Source organism: Crotalus tigris, unplaced genomic scaffold, assembly GCF_016545835.1.
Source record: "Crotalus tigris isolate CLP2741 ecotype Arizona unplaced genomic scaffold, ASM1654583v1 scf7180000018806.1695572, whole genome shotgun sequence".
NCBI lineage: Eukaryota > Metazoa > Chordata > Lepidosauria > Squamata > Viperidae > Crotalus > Crotalus tigris.
In genome coordinates this window covers 499,206-523,949 of record NW_024097205.1, presented here as the reverse complement: position 1 = coordinate 523,949, position 24,744 = coordinate 499,206, and the positions used below count along the sequence as shown (strand labels likewise).

The following is a 24,744-nucleotide window of genomic DNA, read 5'->3' as shown; positions in this document are numbered from 1 at the left end:
CCAAAAAGGCCCTTAATTTACAACTCTTTAAAGCAGATGCATCTTTTCCAAGGCACCTGCCAGAGGAGCCTAAGAAAAATGATGATGCATTCAGACTCTTCTGTACTTTGAAGCACCTTTTCACAAGGAAGTCTGAAGCACTTCAAAGTCCACATGAACCAACAGCTTCCATCCATGCTGCTTTTGGGGTGTGTATGTGTGTGTGTGTGTAGAGTCTTCATTCATGCATGCTATATTGTCACCACAAAATATTATCTTTTTTCTTCATTGTGAAGAAACACATCCATTCCCTAAATGAACTCTGCTGTCTGTAAAGGAAGCTTCATCTTTGCACCATTCCAATTTATTACATGCCCGAGGACATTTGTGCTATGAGATTGTTAAACAAGAATGAGGAGTGGCAATAAAAACAAAATAATGACTTTCAAACTCCATGTGTAACTTAGTTATGATAACCTTGATTGAAATGACACAACCCTATTTTATCTCAGCACAAAGCATTTATGATCTCATAAGACAACAGTTATCACCCATTCTTCTTCCCTCTTGGAGCAGACCCAGCACTTCACTTACTGAGGTTTATGGGACTTTCTGACAGTGTAACAATGTTTTTTTTATGTAAGTGGCAGGTGAGAATCTGGGATTTCTCACCTTCCATAAATAGAAGCACTTTTTACTAGCACAAAAACTTAATCTATTACAGTACGCCTAGAGGATATACCATGCAAGAAAGTAGGGAAGAACTTAATTGCATCTCAAAGAAGAATAGAACCAAGAACTTATTATTAGATACTGTAATGGGAATGACCTTGAGAGAGGGAGAAGACCTGCAGGCAGGGGAACAGTCAGATAAGTGGCAGCTTAGTCTGCAAAAGGAATGTGGACATGGCGCAAACATCTCAGAAAGGATTCTCCCTAGTTTCTTGTAAAGGTATGTTACATTAGTATTACATAACATGTAGAGGAGCTACATGCCATTCATGAAATCCATGCATACAGTGGAATCATTTAGTCAAATAGGTTATTGACAAAGAGGATATGCTTTCAGTCTGCAAGCAGAAGTTTGAAACAAAAGTTCAGTTCTTCAAATTCTGGGTGTAAGCGAATACAATCAGATTCCTTTTAATATGGTGACAAAAGAGGTAATGGTGGTGGTGGTGCTGATGATGGTACCTACATATAATGAAATAGTATGCAGGGTGAGAAAGCTTGCTTTCTGATATGCTAATTTCACAGTTGATTTGGATGTGAAGACGATCTGGCTACGACATTTGTCACCCCATTGATTGCCAGGATTGATTCAGCTGATCTGGCTGACTCCTAGGTGTCTCCTTCCTCCCTTACTATTCCATATGGTCCTTCCCGAAGCTGCACATTGGTGGAAGAGGATGACATCTCAGATAGAAGGAGTGTACCGATCTTCAGTCAAGAGTATAAGATAGCTACGCTCCCCTACTAGAATTTCCAAACAAGTTCATAGTCGATTTGTTGCAATGATTGGTTGGTTGATAATTAGGAGATATATTTGGTCATGCACTTGATCATGTAAATCTATATCTACAATGTGGCCCCATTTTGAAAATCGATCTAAAGTTTGAAATCTGTATCAATTTAACTGAGCTTAGTGGGACTTAATTTATTGATAAACATTATTACTTACATTGTTCGCACTTTGAATAATGTAAGTGATCATGTCAGTGGCTTTGATCTCTCCACCTAACATACCAAACTTGCTCTGAATGAGAGAATATTGCACCCTATCTCTACTGTTTAAAATGCTTTTATGTTCATTTCTCTCTGCCCAGTCTCTTCTAATGCAATGATCCAGCAGTCACAGAATGAATTTGACAGCAGTGTGGAGAAAGCGGAAGATTGGATGAAGACCATCCAGGAGAGACTGCGGATCAATGACGATACTAAAGGGCCTCGATCTGCCTTGGAGGCCAGACTCAGGGACACAGAGGTAAAAAGAACCATGTTTGCAGAAACAATTCTTTTTTTTAACTGTGATTATTGAATGTTCCGAAATCTTGCTTCAGTTACCCCTCCTGACTCAGATGAACAATGGTGACACCAAAACAATGACCCCAATGTGTACAGTGTGATACACATAGTGTGAAAAGAAACCAATGTCCTTCCCATGCAATTTGTCTCTAGTTTTTTTCTATTCAAAAGTACAGATGACCACAACTGAGCCCCACTTATGACCACAACTGAGCCCCAATTTTTTGTTGCTAAGTGAGACATTTGTTAAGTGAATTTTGCCCATTTTACAACCTTTCTTGCCATACTTGTTAAGTGAATCACTATAGCTGTTAAGTTAGTAGCATGGTTGTTAAGTGAATCTGGCTTCCCCATTGACTTTGTTTGTCAGAAGGTCGCAAAAGGGGATCACATGATCCTGGGACACTGCAATTTGTCATAAATAGGAGTCAGTTGCTAAGCATCCAAATTTTGATCACATGACCATTGGGATGCTACAATGGTTGTAAGTGTGAAGCATAGTCATAAATCACTTTTTCCAGTGCCATTGTAACTTCAAACGGTCACTAAATGAACTGTTGTAAGTCAAGGACTATCTTGTACTATTTAAGTCTATGGAGATTGCATTTAGCTGTCATAATTCATTGACAGGCATGAATCTTTTAATCAGATTATTGCCATTATAGCATTCAGTGCTCTAATGTGGTCACAAAGGCCCTGCTGTGAGAACTTCTAGTGCAATGATGGCAAACCTTTTAGAGACCGAGTGCCCGAACTGCAATCCAAAACCAGGTGGGCGTGGTCTACTGGGTGGGCATGGCTGTGGTCATGGCAGATTGGGTGGGAGTGGCCAAAGTGGGCATGATCACCTCGATGTTGGTCATGGGGAAGGACGCCTGTGGGGGCTGGGCAGGGTTGGGGGACATCCAGGGGGTCTCTGGCAGGTGGGGCGGTGGGCAGGAGGCTCGTCCTGTGGGGTGAGGTGAGGCAAGGCGAGGCAGGGTGGGGGTGCCATTGTCACAGGGCAAGGTGAGGCAGGGGCCGGGGAGGCTGCTGCATGACACCATCGGCCCCCGCACACAGAGGCCAGCGAGCGCATGGATGCTGGGATGCATCCAGCCATGTGGGACCTCGGTGAGTTAGTGGGCAGCTGGTTCAAGAGAGACTGTTGCCATCTCCAGGGCATGACGTGCGTGCTCACAGAGAGGGCTCTGAGTGCTGCCTCTGACACGCATACCATAGGTTCACCACCACTGTTCTAGTGTAACCCAGGACTATAAGGGTATGAGGACCATGTTCTATATTTTTCTGTGATTAACTTAAAATTATTAAACATTTAATGCTAATTTGCAACTATTGCTGTAATTAAATTATTCTGGCTAATGTTACCTGTTTTTTGCTATTGCCTATTAAAAACAATGTTTTTGTTTTTTTAAAAAAACATTCTTTCTAAGCTGGATTTTTAATAGAGTCGCTTGTGAGATGAGTGGGTATATAAATATGATGAAAAATAAAATATATTCAAGCTTGTCTCTTCCCATAGTTGTTCTCCTTGACTTAGTCTTAAAGGTAGTGAGGAAACTTCCTGACTTAAATCCATTATCATGAATTGACAGAGGAGATATAAGAGAGGGACAAATAATGCCATGCCTATGCTTACATCATTGTGCAAATGATGTAGCTATTTCCAAAGCCTCTTCTTACACTGAATTTTGGATAAAAATTAAGCTCACAAGTTGCACTGCACTGTAGGCATTACTGGGTGTGGATTTTTTCCACATGCATCAGGATTTGTGAATCAGCATGCAAAAACATGGCGTATCTACCAAGCCATCAATTATAAGTTGATACATTTTAGGCAATCATAAATGATGCTTATTATGTAGTGGAGTCATGCTATTCCTAAAATTATGCCCTCTGGTCATCTAGATGGGGAATTATGAGAGTAGAACTACTGTCAACGCTGCAAATATTGTACCATAACAACTATATTCAGCACTCTTTTCACAGATATAATTGAAAGAAGGAAAGTTTTAAAATTTATTGTATTTATTAATGCTCACTAGTATTTCTCCAAATGTTGCTAATTACATTTTCCTAATATTTGTCCTCTGTGATTATCCCTGTTTGGGCTGCTAGGAATTATAATTCATTAATAGGTGAAGGGCCATATGTCCCACCTCATCTTTCAACTAAAGAGCTGTGCTCCACAGAGCATTTATAAGAAATGTCAAAAACATCAAGATGGCAGCCATGACTAGGCAGTTAGGTCCTGTGTTGTGCATGTGATCTATTTAAAAATGGACATGATTTTGATCACATGGTTGTGGCCACCATCATTTTGAACTTCTCTGGATGTTCTCAGTGCCCTCCACTGGGTGCTGCTCCAGAGCCATTGCAGGAAAGTGGATAAACCTGTTGGCCCGAAAGATTGAATGAGATATTATTTTTATTGATGGGACCTTAATTTAATCCACTGTTCTTCATTTTTTCACTCAAGTAGCTGGCTATGGTGTTTGTTTGGTTACATAATCCCTCTTTCAAATAGCCCATAATACATTAAAAAAGAATAAGATATATTGGAGATAAATAGAATTTGGCAAATGTCTCCTATATACTAACAGAAATTCAATCTTCAAGGGTGGTTTCGCCTGGATTTTCCTCCTCATCCATACAGAAGAGGATGGTGGCCATAAACTCAGGGAAACCTCATGTATGCATATCCGTTGTTCTACTATACCTTGCAATTAGCAATAGAAAAGTGCAGAAAAGAATGTAGGAAAAGAGTGAAGGTAGATGTTTTATATTGGGAAATTAGTTATATAGAAGCAAATGTTTTATGCTTTAGGTATAGGTGATTGCTTATATGAAAAGAGCAAGGTAAGGGGGGGAGGAGTTACGGATGAAGCCTGGGTTGCTGTGTATGAGTCATCATCTAGGAATTATTTTTTTGTGCCATCTTATGCCTAGTACCAAGATCAGATCTTTTTGTTCTGGAAAGGTATAAAAGATGGAAGACCTCTTTTCTGTTGCCTTCATCTCTCTACCAGCCATGAAGAGAGATGGGGTCACCCAATTCTATTTTGATCAAAATAAAAGTTGTTTGCTTGCTGAAACCTTGGCTCAGGAGTTTCTTTGGCTCTTTTAAATTCCTGAGTAATGCTGGGGCAATTGTGAGGCTAAGTGGAAAACCTTACAGGAGTAAGAAAGTAAAAGTCAAAAGTTTAAGGCAGGATATAAGAAAAAGAAAATCCTACTAAAATTAGTTGACAGCAACACTATCCACCATATCTCTCCAAATCTTACTACATTGTCAATCAACCCTTGAAAGGGAATTCCCAGAGTGTCAACAAAATAATAATTAAAAAAAGATCTTTAGCAGATAAAATATTCAGATAAAGGCAATGGCAGCATTCGCCTGTCAACCACCAAAGTCCTATGGAAATCAGCTGAATGGCTTTAGAATGATAATTGATTGTTGGGGTATTACAGAAATGCTGCAGATAAGGTTGCATCTGTTTTCAAGATCACAAAAGCAGTTTCAAAGGGGGGGAGGGGGAGAAAAGAAAAAACTCCCTGTTTCAAGATAAATAATCTCAGCAGTATCATCTAATCTGAACAGACTTCACACACACCACACACACACTTGCTTTCTTTGACATACATGCATGCATCTATCCTAGCAGCAATTTGTCCCCTATCCAGTATTTTTCAGAGCAAAATGCACAAAATTGCACTATAAATGTGGAAGTCTCATTCTGCTTATAAATCCTTCTTGCTAGAAGATTAATTTGCAGTTAATTGATGATTAAATCAATTGATGTGACTGTGAGTTAAAATGTGCCCCTAATACCATAGCATAATCCTAGCCCAGCTTTATTCACTGGGAAAATGATGACACATAATACAGACAGACACAATTTATATTAAATAAAGTCAGTTAAAATATCCCTGCGCATAAATTATTTTAAAGCCCAGGAAGAGAAGATTGAATTAACCCTATTATAAGAAACCCTCCTTTACCCCAGGTTTCTTCCTTTCCATATACTCACTCATTGCATTTCCTTTTGTTTACTTTGAATAAAGCAATCAATATTATATAGTCTGTAATGTTCCAGTGTTAAAAAGAGTATAGATCTAGTTTTCTTTTTTCTTTTTAAGTATGTTTCTGCAAAAAAAAAAAATCCCATTAAAGAATATATTCATGTTTTCATTTTCATGTATAATTCTTCCTAATAGAAAATCTGTGCATTGGAACCTGAAGGCCGGTTGAAAATGGATCTGGTCCTAATGAAGGCTGATGCTCTACTTCAGTGTATCAGTGAGGAACAAAAGCATGAAATATTATCCAGGCTAAAGGATGTTAAAGCCATGTGGGAAGAAACAGCCATATACATTACTCATTGTCACAGGTGAGACTCCCAAGTGCCCCCAACTAGGTCTCCCACCAATGACTTTTAAGAGTTTTCTGAGCAGAAAACTCTTAAGCCAGACTGAAAATGAAAACTTTGTCCACCTTTGTCACCATTTTCTGAAGATTCTGGTTGGTTTTCTAGTTTGCCCATGAAAAGCGTATCTGCTGTAACTAGGTGAAGCTGGATGGGTAGCAAGTAATCATGGCAAATGAAATGTAATCCTTAGAGATTTATCCAGAGATAGTATCAAAGCATAATAAATCAGTTTGGTTCATTTCAAGTGGTTCAAATACCTGTTTTTAAACACCCAAATCATGGGCCAAGATTCCCTTGAAAAAGAGGAAAAAATACGACATAAAATGAGCATTTAAGGCCATGGCATCCTCCTGGGCTTCATTTAGCAAATGAGGATGCCCGCCCAGTTTTTTTTATACCATTCTGTATGATGGAAAAAAATCAATCAATAAATCAATCAATTCTGATATTGCAGTGGGAATCAATATATGAGAGGAATACAAAGAACCATTGGTGCATTAGCCCTACCAGTATTTATAAAATTGGGGAAAAAAAGTAGCAGGCATTTGGTAATTAGGGATGTGATAATTACATACAAACATAGCAAATAAAGTGGTTTGCTCACCTGGGGGAGGATGTTTTGGGATTCCATACTGTACAAGGCACATGCAAAAAGAGGAAAAGGTCAAAGAACGTGAGGCAGACATAGCAGAAGATGGAGAGAGAACATCAATGATGCACTGTAACAATGTCAAGTAATCATGGTTGAGGCTGCCAGAAGAACAAGAGCCAGAACTTTGTATATCCGTCAACACCGAGAGGAGAAGGAGGAGGGGGGGTGGAGGAGGAATGTGATAATAAGATGTCTGGGAAGTATATCACAGTATTATTTATTATGATTTTATGAAAATTTGAATAAATATTTGTGATTTTATAGACTATTTTGGAATATGTTATATCTTTTATTATTAACCCCAGTTTTGTAGGAATTTTAGGTAGTACATTTCCCAACACTCCTGAGATACAAAGAAATGTTCCAAGGCTCTTCTTGCAAAACATGTGATCTCTTAGTTTGCTATGAATGCCTTTAACTTTGATATGCAGAGAAATAACAAGTCATATTTTCCCAATTCCAAAATTATAGCTCATCAGAAAGGAAAAGAAGTAGACTGTAGCAAAGGAAGAAGAGGCCCAAGAATTCTTCAAGGCTTTTTTGTACAGCATTAGATCATGGATTAATGTGATAACTAAAGCTAAGCTTGTTCAGAACCTCTTTACAAAGTTGAAAGAATAGTAATATGAGGGGAAAGTACATGGGCTGGTACTGGAAAGCAACCATGGTGGCAGCATTTACCTGGAACAGGTTGGGGGTCTTAGACAAATGCTATATTTTGATGTTGGAATTCATTGGCAAGTACCATTTATATTTTGTAGACTATCTAGTTTAGCGCCCTCTGGATACAAACGATCACCTATTACTGGTCATACAATCTGGAGATGATGTAAATTACATCCAGGAGCACTCTCTTTAACGCTGGAGAAGACAGAATTAATGTGTCTAGTTGTCTTTTTTGTTTCAACAGCCGCATTGAATGGGTGTGGTTGCATTGGAGTGAATACTTGAAGGCCCAAGATGAATTTTACACCTGGCTTCATAATACGAAGGTGACCTTGGAACCTGACATAGAGTTGCAGCTTGGCTTAAAGGAGAAGCAGTGGCAGCTTAGCCATGCTGAGGTCCTACTGAAAGATGTTCAGAATCGGTCATCTTTGTTGGATCGGCTGCTAGAGGAAGCCCTATCTCTGTATAATCGGATTGGAGATGCAAGTGTTGATGAAGATGCCAGGGAAAAGATGAAGGAGGAATATGAAGATATCAAGAACAAAGCAGAGGTGAGAAAAATTCAGAGTGAAGACCAAACAAAAGAACAAAGTAGATGTTGTAGTAGGTGTCCTCTTCTCCTCTTCCCTATATTTAATTTGCCTCACAGCTATACAGATCAGCAAATTCCCTTCTGTTTTGGTCAGGAATTGCAGATGTTGGCAGAGATCATATATTACCATGCTTCTCTTTGGCCCTGAGATTTGAATAAGCCACAGTGCCCAGGTTCACACATAATTTACAAATCACAAAGATTAGATTTGCTCATTAAACTGAGCCACATAAATCAGTCAGTGGGTTGAGGACTGAGGCAGGCAAATTTGAAAGGATAGACGTGGCCTCTTTTCTATGTGTCCTTTTTTCATGCTTATGAAGTATTTTATACCTCTTGTAAATAATGGCTTTTCCTCTCTTACCTGAGCAGTTTTAATGCTTCCATTGAATACCAGCTAGGAATAACATGGATTCTTCCATCCTACTAATAAAGGGTATTTTCACTGTTCTGCCTCCCTTCTTCTCAGCTTTGACAATTATACTACTGAAATATTTCCATATCTTTGTTCCAACTGTGTTCTCATTACGTCTTCCACTATGCATAGCCCAAAATCTTGGGTGACCATTTATTACAATAAAACTGCATAAATAATTACTGAAGACAGCCTCTCATTCTACCTTGAGTTAGAATATCAATGATATTTCAGTATTTAAATGCAGTGTAAATTAGTAGAAAACCTTTGCCCTAAGACTTTCATTTGGAACCAGATCCAAATGAAAGGCTTAGGGCAAAGGTTTTCTACTAATTTAGAAATATTTCATAGTATAGTATAGTTGACAAAACTGAGAAGAACAGAGGCAGAACAGTAAAAATACTCTTTATTTGTAGAGTGGAAGAAACCCTTTTTTATTGACCACTTAATGAATGGGTAAAATTATTCATAGGCATGGTGAGTAGAAAATCTTATCCCAATGTTTCTCAAAGTTTAGGAACATTCTGCAATATCTGAATACATGATGTCATACTACTCTGAATTTCATTATTGGTTTATCTCATCTGTTTATTTTCACATTTCAGACTGAACCTACACAGGAATAATTTATATACTGTTCAGCCTCTTGCTCATCCTTCCAAACAACTTCTGAAGCTTCCAAATCAAATTGGGTACCACATCTGTCTTGGGTTTAATTTTAAACCTTCTTCCAATCATATAATCCCCTAAATCTTTGAGTCATAGAGACATTTATATGAAATGTCTTTTCATATTTTATATAATGGCCATAATAAAGTTACCACAAAAACTCTGGCCCAAATATGAAAGCAAATAAAGAGAAGAACTATTATAATCTGCATGTTTTGAAATGTGTGCAGTTAAGAGGAGGTAACCATGACTGAAAAGAAAATATTCATTTGCTAACAAATTTATTTGTTGCCCAATTGTTGCATTGGTTACAATTGAAGAACAGTTACAGAACTTTGTTCTTTGGTTTTTCAAGGCTCTTATTGTACATTGTATTCCAAAGAAGGTTGTGTTCCTGATGCACAAGGCACAAATAATTCTTTGTGATACATTAATTCAAATTTATAATAACCTTTTCTATAGAGCACTCTTTAGGGTGGTTCCTGTGAAAAATGTCATAGTCCCTATTCTTCTGACCAATGATTAATTGCATTTCTAAAACACTCCATTTTCAATAATGATAATTGCTGGTGAAAGACACTAAAATATAGTTTCTTGGCTTTAAATTAACCTTGCTAACATTTTATTTGTGTACTTTATTTTTATTCTGATTTTAGAAAGGTAAGTAAATTATCCTTATAAACAAAGAAATACCCTAGAAAGAAAGGGGAGGAAGGAGAAAAATGTTTGAAACAAACCAACAGAAAAAGAGCAAATCACAAGCATTTATTTTTCTGTTAAAATTCATTGACACATCATAGCTTTTTTTTTTTAACCAAACAGCCCTTTCTGTCTACTTGTAACAGTTCAGTGGAATCTCATTCCTCATAAATGAAGCAAATGTACACCAAGTTACAGCTTAGGAGTACCCTAAAATATTTTTTTTTCTTAACTGTAGTTGTAAAGAAAACCTTTATAGTATTGTAAATAATCATATACCCTTCTTCCTTTGGCAAATAATTCCTCTTTATGCTTTTCAACTCTGCTAATGGATGGTTACTCTGCCAATTGCAGGGATATAGCATTGCATGATGGTGTGTGTGTGTGTGTGTGTGTGTGTGTGTGTGTGTGTGTGTGTGTGAACAGTGTGAATTCAGTAGCCATGTCTGAAAGTCAAAGATGACATAACTCTCTTTTCATTTTAGCAGTGCAAAACTTTAAACAGCCATTGCTATTTGTTTGTTTGTTTGTTTGTTTGAATTTATAGGCCACCCCAAACTCCAAAGGACTCTGTGAAATCCCTTCTCCAGGATTAGGACCCTTGTTGTGAGATGGAGAAGTTCTTAGCTGCTTTTTTGCCTGTCAGTTGCAATGAAAATGCCCCCCCCCCCATTGGTACTGGCCTGAGGTGGGAAGGGGAGAGCCTATGGAAGGCTCTCTCTCCAGAAACTAATTTTGGAGCATTTTTATCTAACAAATGGCAGAACAAAAGTTTTATTCCTTTTTTGTTCCAATTGCAATCATAAGCAATTGGGGCATTCACAGGAGAATATCAAAAAATTCAAAATGGTGGCTCCACTCATCCGATTGTAGCAGTCATCTTGATTTTTTTTTTTTTACACTCCCCATGAATCCCCCTATCTGCAGTTATCTTGAGCAGACAGTGGTGGCAGCTACTGTTTGTAATACTATTATAAAGAGAGGCGAGTAATTCAGAAAAAAAAATTAAATCCACCTCTGCTTGTATTCTTGTTAATATGGAGGTCTGAATGGAACTTCCATAGTCCAAGGCAGTATAGCTGGAAAACAGTGGAGGAGAGTTATTGCCTTATTGTCAGTAAGTTGCCACTAAAGAAAACAGGCTGCTGGATATTTGATAGGTCCTTGATCTCATCCTTTAGCAGAAAATTATCCAGTTGATCAGGAGTGTTAGCTAACCCCGGAACTATACTGATTTACATATTTGCACAGATGCCCTGAAGGAACTGCCTGTACAGTTTTCTTTATATTTTCCCACAAAAAGGGGGGCAGGGGGGAGAAATTAAGAAATTTGAATAACCCACACAGGCCCCCTAGTGGAAACATGACATGAGATAATGCATATTGAACTGTGCATTTTTGCTTAATGTTTTCTGTGATATTTCCTAAAAGTATTTTTATTTTCAATATAATATTTAAAATGCTGTCATTAATGAGAAGTTGGCTTACTAAAAATTTCTTCCAGCACCGTCTTTCCTTCCTTGAAACAAAATGAAAGCCTTTAAAATATTGTATTTACTTAATTAAATGCTAATAATTACAGTTCACTTGGACCTGGGATATGTTAATTGTTTCAAATTCCTGAAAACAACCAAATGAAATATGAGAAGAAGAGTTCTTTGTGCTCTGAGTTTATCAAAAAATAATCTTTCCCTTTGGGATATTTCTCTTATTTCAGAGAAGAGTGATGTTACTTGAAAAGATAACAACAGAGCATAAGCGATATAAGACCAATGTGGACCAGTTTCAGTTATGGCTGACTCAGCTAACAGAAAGATTAAACTGCTGCCTCAATCAAGAATCAAAGCTGCCAGCAGAAAATAGAATTAAAGCATTACAGGTATTTGATTGCTGTAGTTATTTCTATGAAGGCATTTGACAAAGTAGACCACAACCTACTACTTGATAAGATAGAAAAATGCGGGTTAGACAGCATCACCACCAGATCGATCCGTAGCTGGTTGACCGGCTGTACTCAGCGTGTGGTCCTCAATGGAACCACATCTACATGGAGGGAAATGTGTAGTGGGGTGCCCCAGGGCTCTGTTCTGGGCCCAGTGCTCTTCAACATCTTCATCAATGATCTGGGCGAGAGGATAGATGGGGAACTCATCAAATTTGCAGACGACACCAAGCTGGCAGGAATAGCCAATACTCCAGAAGACAGGCTTAGGATACAGGAGGATCTGGACAGACTTGAACACTGGGCGCTATCTAACAAAATGAAATTCAATGGTGAAAAAGTAAGGTTCTACATTTAGGCAAGAAAAACCAAATGTACAGATATAGTATAGGGGGTACCTTGCTCAATAGTAGTAACTGTGAGAGGGATCTCGGAGTCCTAATGGACAATCATTTAAATATGAGCCAGCAGTGTGCTGCAACTGCCAAAAAAGCCAACACAGTGCTAGGCTGCATTAACAGAGGGATAGAATCAAGATCACGTGAAGTATTAATACCACTTTACAATGCCTTGGTAAGGCCACACTTGGAATACTGCATCCAGTTTTGGTCACCACGATGTAAAAAAGATGTTGAGACTCTAGAAAGAGTACAGAGAAGAGCAACAAAGATGATTAGGGGACTGGAGGCTAAAACATATAAGGAACGGTTGCTGGAATTGGGTATGTCTAGTTTAACGAAGAGAAGGACAAGGGGGGACATGATAGCAGTGTTCCAATATCTCAGGGGCTGCCACAAAGAAGAGGGAGTCAGGCTATTTTCCAAAGCACCTGAAGGCAGGACAAGAAGCAACAGGTGGAAACTAACCAAAGAGAGAAGCAATCTAGACCTAAAGAGAAATTTCCTGACAGTTAGAACAATTAATCTGTGGAACAACCTGCCTCCAGAAGCGGTGAATGCTCCAACACTGGAAGTTTTTAATAAGAAACTGGACAGCCATTTGTCCGAAATGGTATAGGGTTACCTGCCTGAGCAGGGGGTTGGACTTGATGACCTCCAAGGTCCCTTCCAACTTATTATTATTATATTATCGATCATCGCACAGTCAGCCAGATGTTCAGACTGGATTTGGCATTTTGTCTACCTATCGAGTCCTTACCCAGGACCTGGGATAGGCAGATGTGGATGTTTGATGGTATTACAGATATCGTCGCAGGATGGAAGCAGTTCCTAATAAGGCCGCCTTTTGCAATTGACTAATAGCGAATTTGTCAATGCCAATGGTGTTCAAGTGGTGCTCCAGTTGTTTTGGGATTGCACCCAAGGAGCCTATGACTATTGGTACTACCCTTGCTTGCTTTTGCCACAGTCTTTCTATTTCTATTTGTAGGTCTTTGTATTTTGTTATCTTCTCCAGTTCTTTCTCTTCTATTCTGCTATCTCCAGGCACTGCCACGTCCACTATCCAGACTTTTTTGTCTTTCTTATTGACAATTGTTAAGTCTGGGGTGTTATGTTGCAGGTGCTTGTTGTTGTTGTTGTTGTTGTTGTTGTTGTTGTTATTATTATTATTATTATTATTATTATTATTATTATTATTATTATGTTTTGCCAAGAAGTTGGAGTTCTGTTTTTTAAGCTTTCAGGAACCTCTGTGGAGGAACCTTTTTTTTAAAAAAAAATAAAAAAAAATAAAATCAAGATAACTTCATTTGTGCAGTTGTAACCAACATCTTGACTTCTTTAATTTCCCTGAAAAATGCCCATTATTTTCCCATAGGCAGGGACCTATACCTTACTGAAATCCTGCTCCTTGCACTATTTATTAATGGCATCGGTCATAAAAAAAAACCAGTTTTTCCCCCCCATGGAATGAAAAATCATTTGCAGAAAATGATTTCTAAATATTGATTTCTCCAGAGTTACTTTTATTTTTAAAGAATTGTGCTGTTTTTTGCACACTGTTATCAGTAGCTTTTTAAGCATTATTATTTACAGTTTTCTGAGCAGAAGTTTAAAGCTCCTAGAGCTCCAGCAAAATCCAAAGAATAATATTCATGCTGATTATTACTGGAAATGCATTGCAAAATATCTTTATATCCATATTCAAGAAGGCTAAATCTTCAACATGACATATACAATCAAATTTGAATTGATTTTACATTTGTTGTATTTTTAAATTGTCAAGATTTACTGCAACCATGAAATCTAGTTTACTAAAATTTGGAAGTTTGCCCTGCTTTCAGAGGCTGAAGCTCTGTTATCATAAGATCAAAATATAGACCATTCTTGAAAATATTTCTGGAATCTTTTTTTTCACTGTATCTGCAGTAAATGCCTACTATCTCAATCTTGTAAGAATTTTTGGAACTAGTCAAAAGCACACTTAGAACAGAGTAAGCAACATTGTGAGCCATAAGTTATTGGACAAAATGCTTTTTAAGAACAGAGTGTGGTGTCAAAGCAGTTAAACCAGTCTTTGAGATACATAAATTTGCTTCTTTATATGATATTTAATACAGAGTTCCTTGAACAAATGCAAAGAAAAGGAGAAAACCAAACCATATATTAGGGACATTAATCCAGAGAAGTCAATATGGCTGGTGGGATCTGCAAGCTCAATACACATATATGTATTTTCTGTGCACTGCTGACAAACTCATGTGTAAAGCCATGTTTGGTAATCAGTGCAGTTCATGTGTTATATGTATTGAGTGGGATCATTGTATATGTATGGAAAGTCTACCCAAACTACCATAAATGCCGGCGTATAAGGCGACTTCCGCGAGCGCTGATATCGGCGCCAAAGACGGGGGTCGTCTTATACGCCGAGTCGTCTTATACGCCGGAAATACTGGTAGTTTCCGGCGTATAAGATGACGTTCTAGGAATGCTGCCCGGCTATAAAGACGGGGGTCTTATACGCCGGGTCGCCTTGTACGCCGGCATTTACGGTATGTTTGATCCTATTTATTATGTTACCTTGGGAAAGTAGCCATTTCTGCCAGCAGGATATTGTAAAGATTCAAAAGTAAAGAATTTGTGTTGCCAAGTCCTAAGTCCTGCTGAATTGCTAGCAGTCAGGGATTTTATGTGACCTCTAGGTATTTTTACCTTAAGTTATATTTTGTTTTAATGAATGGATCAAGCATTTAGAGGTGCTCCATTTTTTGAAGATGATAGTGTAATAATATCAGGAGTGCAGGCACACTGAATTGGTAAGGGGAGAAGATGCACACCATTGTTCCCCAACAGAGATGGTACATAAATCCAAGAGCCACTGTTGCCTGATCCAGCCTGGGTTTGGTGGATTCATGGTTATGACATTCCTGGCATGATGGCCATTCAAAAGAATTTGGGCGCCTAGGCACAAGGCATGCTGGTCTTTTCTTGTATCCATAGGCAGTAATGCATAGTGGATTTACGATGCCTCAATACCAGTATTTTCTACATATGAGATTGGAAATCACTTACTTTGCAGCTCTTTTCTCCTGCAGGACATTACAAATGATGTAAGGAGTGGAGAAAAGAAATTCAAACATCTGGAAGCACAGTCTGTAGATGTGATGCAAAACACCTCTCCCCTGGGGGCAGAAAAGATGAAGGCTGAGCTTGAGGAGCTAAAAAAACTCCTGGAGAATATAAAGCTAGTGAGTGTGGAGGAAGAGGAGAAACTGCTGAAGATCCTTCAGTCTGAAAACACCTACCACAGCCAGGCCAGGCTGCTAGAAGCTGATGTTCAAGAATTCCGTAAAAGGCTGCAAAGACTAGGAAACCACTTTGAAAAGGATGATGTTGTAAGAAGCGATGAAGATTTAATTTCTTTATGGAGAGAGTACATGGTTAGTATTTATTGCTCAGTAACCAACTGGGAACAAAAGCAAATGGACATACAGTATAATGAAATTACAATGACAATAAAGCTTGCCTGTCTATGCAGATGCAATTACACGGAAATAAAAATTGAGACATCTACATGGCAACATTTTAATGGATCCCAATGAACTGTGCCCTTATCCAGGATGTTCCACTTCATTAGAACACGTGTCCTTTGTTTTATTCTCACTGATGTTATCATGAGGCTATCTTAGGTCTTTTTTCTTGTTTCCTAACTTTTGTATAAATGTTGGAAGAAATAAGTCACTTTTACCTGTAGTTAATTTATGAAATAATTAAAGACACCATTGTTTGTTTCCTCTTAAACTTTCATCACAAAAAGTATAAATAAAACTTAATAATGAAGACCTTGTCACTTCCAGGTTACAAACAAATATCTCTTTCTTCCATACCCATCCCTTACCTATATGCAAGTCCATAAATTATCAGCTTTTCAGTCCTAGTGTCAGAAAAAAAGTTACTGGAGCTTTGTAGAAATATATCTTATTTTAATCGTGGTCAAACAAACCAACTCTATAGTTCTTCTTTTCACTTCTGACCATCTTGATCATTAATTCTTTCAGATATCACCATAGGATTTAGTCCGTCTATAATTTTTCTTTTTTTCCATCCCAACGATTTCTTCAAGGCTTTAGCAGGCCTCTTTTGTAAATCCAGTAAAAAGTCATTATCCGGATTATTCTCTTGTTTGATCATTTCTATTTCCACTTTGATTTTCAAAGTTTTAACTGCACTTCTTTTGTTTATCCAATAGAAAGTCCTTATTTGGGTCACTCTCTTGGCTTGTCATTTGTGTTTCCACTTTAGCCGCCTCTCTGTTTATAATCCACACAGTGTTTCTAGTTCTAATATTTCTGCATTCAGGCAAAATTTGTTTCACATCAATTATTCCTTCATTAACATATTATTGGACATAATCTATCCATAGGAGCAGACATCATTGTTGACTTTACTGACATTATAGCTACTAATTTCTTGCCCCATTCTTGAGGTTTTCCTGGAATATTTCAAATTTTAGAAATATATGCCATTTTGTAAAGCCCCATACTAACCAAAAACCAAAAGCAAGTTTACATTTTTTTTTCCTGCCTGGAGCCATAAGTCATCTCAAGTGTCCAATAAAAGCGGTTGTTCTTTTTTCTTTGATTAGAGAAGTCATTTTAGGCATCTCAGCAAGTTCCATCATTTTCACCAATTATTTCTCCATGGTGGGCAGTACAGAATCTTTCCATCTTTATGCAATTATCATGTAAAGAAAATAAAGTTCCACAATGTTTTTCCAATTGTTTGTCTATCAGTCCCAAAAGAAAAAAAACTTTGATCTGAATTATGCATCAATGTTTAAAATTCTCTAAAGCAATATATTTGTTTAAATCCAGAATTTTCTAGCTTTTCTGCACATTCACCAAATATGATAAAATGTCCCTTTTTCTTGTTCACAATTCCAACATAAATTTGAAGTGCCTTTATACATTCTGGACAATTTCTTTGGTAACATATAAGAGTGATAGAACATTTTCACAAAAAAATGTAAGATTATAATATAGTATAAATTTTAATCTTTTCAATTACATATTGTTTCATCTGTGTATTATAACCAAAATTTTAGCCTGCTTGTTCTTCTGTTTCAAATTTCAATAAATATTTGTATATTTTAGCAATTACATGTTCATCATTTGTACACAGCTCTATTTCAAACTCAGTCTTACAATGTTCAAAACCATAAATTATTTTCTCTACTTTAAATCTTTCTAATAATTGTAAATAAGATAACATTGAAAATTATATCCCTCTGCCCCCAGTTCTTTTGATTTGATTTTATGTTCCCCTTCATAGAATTCTACTATCTCAGGATAAATTACCTATTTCTGTTCACCTATTATTTCTCATCTATAAAATGCTTCTTGTGCTGAGAATCACAGAGGTGTTTTGGAGTAAAACCTAGGTTTGTACATATTCCATATTCTTTATTATTCTTAATCATTTAATATAATGATTGTATCTTATTGAACTTTATATTTAATTCATGACTTTTATTCCCTTGCCACACAAACTTAGATATATCCTTTTGCCATTGTTTAAATAAACATTTTTCAAAAGTGATTAGAAAGTGAGGTTAGTGAATTTAATATCCTTCAAAAAGCTCTATCATAGTTATTGAGCATAATGGGAGAGTGCTCTCCTGTAGTCTCCTCATAAACATGTCTGGAGCAAATATGAGTAATCTCTTATCCTCTCCTTGTCCAGAGTGGTTTTGAAGAACTGATCTACTCTTCAGTCTTTTGCACGGTTGTTTCCACTCGTTTAGACACATGCTTTGTTCACCCTGCCTCCGTCAGAAGTGCCAGGAGCTTCTTAGAATTGTTTTACTCAGAGTTTTCTTCAGTTGAGATTTCAGGATGTTTTCAGTATTCTGTGATTTTTATGAGGCTTTGAGATGGGAGAGGTTGCCACTGTAAGTTTGCTTTTATTGTGAAATGTATATTTATGCTATATTGTGGCTATGTTTTTATTTTTATAAACTATTTGGAAATTGAATTTAATTATTACGCTGCTATATACAGGTATATCAACATTTCTTGGCAATAATTTTGTTTTTAAGGCAACAAAAGCAAACCTTACAACAGAAGAACCAAAGGCTGAGAAACTGAAGATTCAACTGAAGGAGTTGTTCAAATTTTCACAGGACTTGCAGCCTCTTTCTGAGAGTGTGATCCATGCCATACGAGAACATCAAAGGTATTTTGCTGTAGTGAGTGGCACAATTCAGAATAAATGATGCCAGGGGATTAGCTCCAGAAGTACATTTCAATGAAGAACTGATAGAGACAGTTTGTTTCAAAATTAAGAAATATAAAACTGAAAGGAGACAATAGCAAATTACATCTCTTGACTTCCACTGGTCTTGACACTCAATTGAAACAAGATTTGTCTTTTTTTCCCCCTTCTCAAAGCTCTAGGTGCCTTTTATATATTTCTCTCACTTCTTACAATAATTAGTCTCATAATAATACTGTGGAGACAGGCTGAAAGATAATAACTGGCTCAAGTTCACTCATGGTTGAATGGGGATTTAAACCTGGATTCTTCAGTCCCAATATATGAAATACCATTGTGGAACTCTGGCTCAAATGGTTGCCATCCAGATAGGGATTTTTTTTTCCCACATCACAGGAAAGAGAGATTTGTAGAGGCATGTTGAAGACCTCCCAGCCCTGGTGATAGTTGCTCATTTTAACTGGCTCTCAGTTTTCAGATGGAATGTTATGAAATAACACCCATGTAATAGGTAGAATATAGGTACCAAAATATGTGTAGGAATGGAAAATAATGGGGTATTTTTCAGTTTAATCACTCCATAGTAATCCTGTCAGGAAGGGAATTTGTGCAGATGAAATTTAGGGAAACCTGCATCTGCTTTCAAATGTCCATCTCATTTGGCTGTTCAAATAAATCTCTTTTTCACATCCTCCTAAAAATTAAATCTGAAACCATTATATTGCAGCTCTTTAAAAAAGAAACCCTTTAACACTAAAAATATTCTAACTTTTTGGAAAGATGCATATAATGTGGTTTATGCTTTCATGTCATCTAGATACATTTGCTATCCACATTTCTAGGATGTGCTTTCTGACTATGACCTGTGAACATATAAAAATGCCTTTTATTGACTCAGTTCTTTGGTCATCTGGTTCTGTATCCTCTACTGATTGGCAGTAACTCACCAGAATTTCAGCCTAAATTTTTCTCACTTCTACCTGTAGAGACCAGGAATTAAATCCAACTTATCTGCATCAGAAGCTGCACTGTAGCATTATGACTTTTTCCTGAAATGGTGGCAGGTCCCATCCATGATTTGATATAGATAGAATGTTGATTTATTTCAGCTTTGAGATCTTACTCATGGGATGATTTTGTACCTTTTTCTTACAGTTGCTTTTGATTAGAAAAAGCTACAGTTGTACAACTATTAGTTTCCAAAATGAAACTCTGCCCAACTAGTCATAAAACTAGAAAACTAGTTAGTATTGACAGTACTGAGTCATCTTGAGTAATCATCTGAAAAAAATTAAGAAATGCTATAGTATATCTGCTTTTTGCACTGCTATCTTGTTATGGATGATACAAGGGGCAATGAAGAGAGAGGAAAGGGAAAGGGAGTGGAATAATCCTTCTAGTTAACTTTGCATCTTACTTTCCCTCCTGCTTTTTGGAAGTCTGGATATGGGAGGATTCTTTGGAAGTGGAACAAAATAATTGAATCACTGGCTCATGCTGTATAAGTCATTAACTTACTGCGTGTTGCATTGCACTTGTCTACATATATTCATATTAGCAGAGATATTATGATACTTTCATAGAGCCAAATGTTATGCAGGTAGTAACACTAGTGATAAGAGGGCTTTTTCTTATGTGTTTGCTGATTTTTTCCCATGCATATTTTTGTGGATCAACATATTCACACTCGCACACACACACATAACACAAAATATTTCTTCTAGCTTTAGTAAAATATTTTTGCTTCCATGTTGAGTGTAGTCAGGAAATTATCTGCATAATCTTTTTTCAGATGTGGAAAAAGGGTTGTCAACAGCTGGTTAAGGCACAGACAAATTTTTGTTTGTATCTAAAAACTGGCTTTCTTGTGACAAGCATTAACTGTTTTGGCAAGCTAAAAAGGCTTTCTGCTAATGAAATTAGTTACTGCAGGAGAAACATTAATTCAGATTTAAGGAAGTAAGTCTGGGATTCTTGCCAATGAGGAAAAGTATGAATGGAAAGCTTGAACATTTGCCACAGTAGAGATGACAGATTGTTGGTATCATCTTCCAAAGAGGCATTGCTTCATTTGTAGGAAATAATAATCTCACTAATGATTATGAACAGACAGAAGAAATGACGGTGAAGGGAATGATCAAAAGACTTGTGCTCTTCCAAAATTATGTTAAACATAAGCTGTCCTTACAGAATAACTACTATCACAAGAGCATTATGACATGCCAAGTGGATAATCTATTGTTTTGTTTAACTGAAAACAAAATATGTTTCCCAAGGAAAGCGTCGTGTTTGTTTTCTAAAAACCTATGTATTGGCCATTACTGCCTGCCAGGTCCCTTCAAGCTGGAGAATGAAATTAGAAATAAGCTGTGCCTCGGGTTGTGAGCCAGAGACACAAGCTGGCTGGAATTTTCAGCAAGTAAAAACGGGTTTTTTTTCAGTCAGTGGATTGAAGGAGCCAGACACCTGCAGAGAGGATGAAATTAATTTTGTTCTGATTTAAACATAAACCAGTATTTTTTGAACTAGTACACAAACAGAATTCAACATGCCGTCTGTACCAGATACGCTCAGAGGCAAACTGTAAATAACTTCTTAAATCAAAATCACTAAAGAATTTTTTAAATAGTAGCCAAAATATGCTTTTCAGAATTTAACTCTTTGCATAACTACATTTTCTAAGTATTCTGCACCACACAGGTTCAGGTATGGCTAGTTCATTCTAAAGAGAGCATTTTGACAGTTTGTTAGTACTAAAATTAGCAGGAGGAAAAGCCAAAAAACACACCTGTTGACTCTGACAAATCAGAGTAAACTTTTGGCTTCATGGCTGCCCCTTTTAAAGAGTAGAATGGGGAAATAAAAAGATCTATCATCCCAACCTCATATTTTAAGTCTAATATTTTGTACATGCAAACAATATAATCTATAGAAAGGGGATATTCTAGATAAACACACTTAACCTTGTGATTGCACTTGCTCCAGTTGCTAAGCTTTAACCTTGATCACATGCCTTATTGTGCAAACCCACCCCATTGGTGAGTTTATGATTCAATATATTTCAGCAGCCCACTAAATAAGTTAGTTCAAATGCAGACAGGATGATGTACTGTAACAGGCTAGCTAACTAGGGGATTCCAGAATGGAGAATACTGCTAAATTGGACTCCCTTGATACTTAGTGTGCATATTTTTTTGCTAATTGTTATTTGTAAATAAATTAGACAATGTTTATGCTAATATATGGTTTAGTTTAACGCTAGATTTCAGTGGTGTATGTCTTGAATTATAAATACTTTAGGCCATTTCTGTAATTAAGATGATACAAAGTCACACGAATAAATATCACCAAAAGCACTATGATTTTCATTATTACAGGGAAAACTCTCTTTTGGGTTGTTGTTTTTTCTCTTTATTGTCTCTGTTGTCTTTCTGCTCTAGTCCTGTAATAGATGGTGGCCATGTGGATCTTAAAACTGATCCTTAAGAGGCTATTGGGGAGTCCAAGCTGCACAGCTAGCTTCTTGTAATTCCCTGCAGCAGGTGCAAAGAAAATGCATCTGGGCATCTAAAAGTGGTTTTGTGGATTATCTGATTGGCAAAGGCAGCTGTGGAAAGAAGAAGCCAGGAAAATATAGGAAGCAAAAACAGAGCTGCTTTGTGTTAAGAAAGCAATTTACATGGGCAGGTTTTTTGTCCCTTTCAATCCAACTTGGAATTCACTTCTCCCTTCTGCAAAGAAAGAAATTAATCCTTCTTCATAATTCATAATAAAACTTCATAATTTTGTTAATTTATTTTTATAGTCTGAAGGGGAAAATGTTTAAATTGAGCACAGAGATTGAAACAGAGTTGAGGCAACGCTTCCAAAATCCACTGAGGGAGTTTCAGCTGTGGAAACCATCAGCTCAGCGACTCCTGGACACCACAGCCCATGTTTCTGATCCTGCACTGACAGATGCATTCTTGCGTCAGATTGAGGTGATGACTTTATAACATTTGGAATTTTAAAATAAATGTGTTCACAGACCAATACATAAAACAACACAGTAAATCTTGTAACAATTTCAGACTATTCTGTATTACTATGCAGAACATTTTTAGCCTATACAGCTGCCATCATAATGGCAGCATTGTTCTTTGGAATAAACAGTTGAAGAAAAAGTTAAAGACATACTAGTAATGCAAGGTCCTGGAAATATCATTTATTTATTTAAATGTTATATCATTTATTTATTAATCTCACTAGAGACTGAATGATGGTATGTTGGAAAGCTTCAAAAATATAGTATAAACTCTACCCTGGATCCGAACATACTAGAATAGTGCATAGTGGAAAAGGTTCAACATGCATTCACCCTAAATCCCCCTTTACTGCTTAAAAGCTTAAAAAGTTAACTCTCACCTATTAACAGTTGGTGCAAGCCAATTTCTCTAATTTGTCCTCCTGCCCACTTTGGATTTTCTTTTTTATTTCTCCCTAGGTTGAAATGTCAATGTCCTGGAACATCCTGGAACTCTGCAGAGCCTCACAAGCTCACCAGGAAACCAGGATTTCCTTAGGATGTGGTTGGAAAACAGTTGTAGGAGATTATTTGAAGCCTTACATAGCTAAGATCAGTCTCTGAAATATTACTTGCTCACATATAAAGCTCTGAATTCTGAGTCCAAGGCTCTGTTGTCTGGTTCATCTGAAAAAAGACAAGGCTTTTTTTAATAGCAGAACTATAGTTGTAAAATGCTCTCTCCAGTTAAATCTACTGATCTTCCCCTTTTCCCGTTTTACATGAGCGTTAGGAACTCTCCCCAATGCCATCTGTGTAGTTTTGTGCAGTTTTATATGCCCGTATATTTCTTTAATTTTATGTTGAGATTGATTGCCATCAGATTGGTGCCAGCTCTTTCAGACCCCGTAGACTTTCTTTTTCTGCTTTTTTTTACTTTTAAATATTTTTTATTCATCTCCAAATTTAAAATACAGAATAAAAAGAAAAAGATGTCAACTACATGTAAAACAACCAAAGATCAATAATAAAAATGAGGGTAAAACAACTCACAAATATACCATTAATATTAATAATCAACATAAAATGTCCACCTTTTGATTAAAAGCTGAAACATGTATCTCAAATATCTGATACATTTCCCTCACCCTTGCATAACAGGTCTACAACTATTTCCCCATCTATAGTTTCTTACTAAAAATACTATGTTACATAAAAACATGTCACCAATGTGGAAGTCTGTTATCCATCTATCAAGTCGACCCACCACCTATTCACCTAAAAGAGAAAGTTAATAGGTAACCACCAAAAGCAAAAGTAGTTTTCAAATCTCTTTGTTAACCATCTGTTATTGTACTTTACATTCAGAAAGACCACAAACGACTTCCAATCTCTTATAAACTTGTCTCATCCATTGTCTCTAAATCAGTGTGGTTAATATAGATACCACTTTCTAAATAGATTTTTTCCACTATGATCTGTTCTAAACCTCTTCTCCAGATCTTCAAATGGGATACTCCCGGACAGTGTAAAAAATGTAACATATCTTCCTTCCACATTCCCAGCATGAGAGTCTTCTCCAGAGAACCTTCTCCATAGAAATAGTCTTTTCATTAATACAGTACGTTCAAAGGAGAATAATATGAGTCTGGTCATTTGTGTTCAAGTGAAAATTCTAGGTTGATCCAGTTATTCATTTACTTGTTTCCTTGGATTTCCGTAGTATTCTCCATAGCAATGTTCAAAAGCATCAGTGCTCTTTCTGATCTGCTTATTCATAATCCAACTTTCAGTTTCCATCTAGTGTTGCAGGGAATACTTTTGCTGCACTATTTTGATATTTGTAGCTGAAGATATATTATACTGCTACATTTATATGTTGTTATAAATTACATGCTGATAAACCTATTTAATAGTATTTCTGAGTTATAATTAGGTTTTTTAAAATTATTATTCTAATTATTCCTATTTAGGGAAAATAAAAACAATTGACAT

General features: G+C 36.8%; 1 protein-coding gene across 5 annotated transcripts in view; it reads left to right on the top strand.

The window, feature by feature from the left end:
- The window catches only part of SYNE3 (spectrin repeat containing nuclear envelope family member 3), a 76,682-nt gene that overhangs the window by 15,986 nt on the left and 35,952 nt on the right, over positions 1-24,744 (top strand). For all 5 annotated transcript variants that reach the window (XM_039356188.1, XM_039356186.1, XM_039356189.1 and 2 more), the window contains 7 exons: positions 1,806-1,963; positions 6,223-6,395; positions 7,997-8,306; positions 11,848-12,009; positions 15,569-15,913; positions 18,571-18,707; positions 22,552-22,726. In XM_039356188.1, the coding sequence (XP_039212122.1) occupies positions 1,820-1,963; positions 6,223-6,395; positions 7,997-8,306; positions 11,848-12,009; positions 15,569-15,913; positions 18,571-18,707; positions 22,552-22,726 (1,446 nt within the window). In that variant the 5' untranslated portion in view covers positions 1,806-1,819. Of the gene's footprint in view, positions 1-1,805; positions 1,964-6,222; positions 6,396-7,996; positions 8,307-11,847; positions 12,010-15,568; positions 15,914-18,570; positions 18,708-22,551; positions 22,727-24,744 lie in introns of those variants that run through there.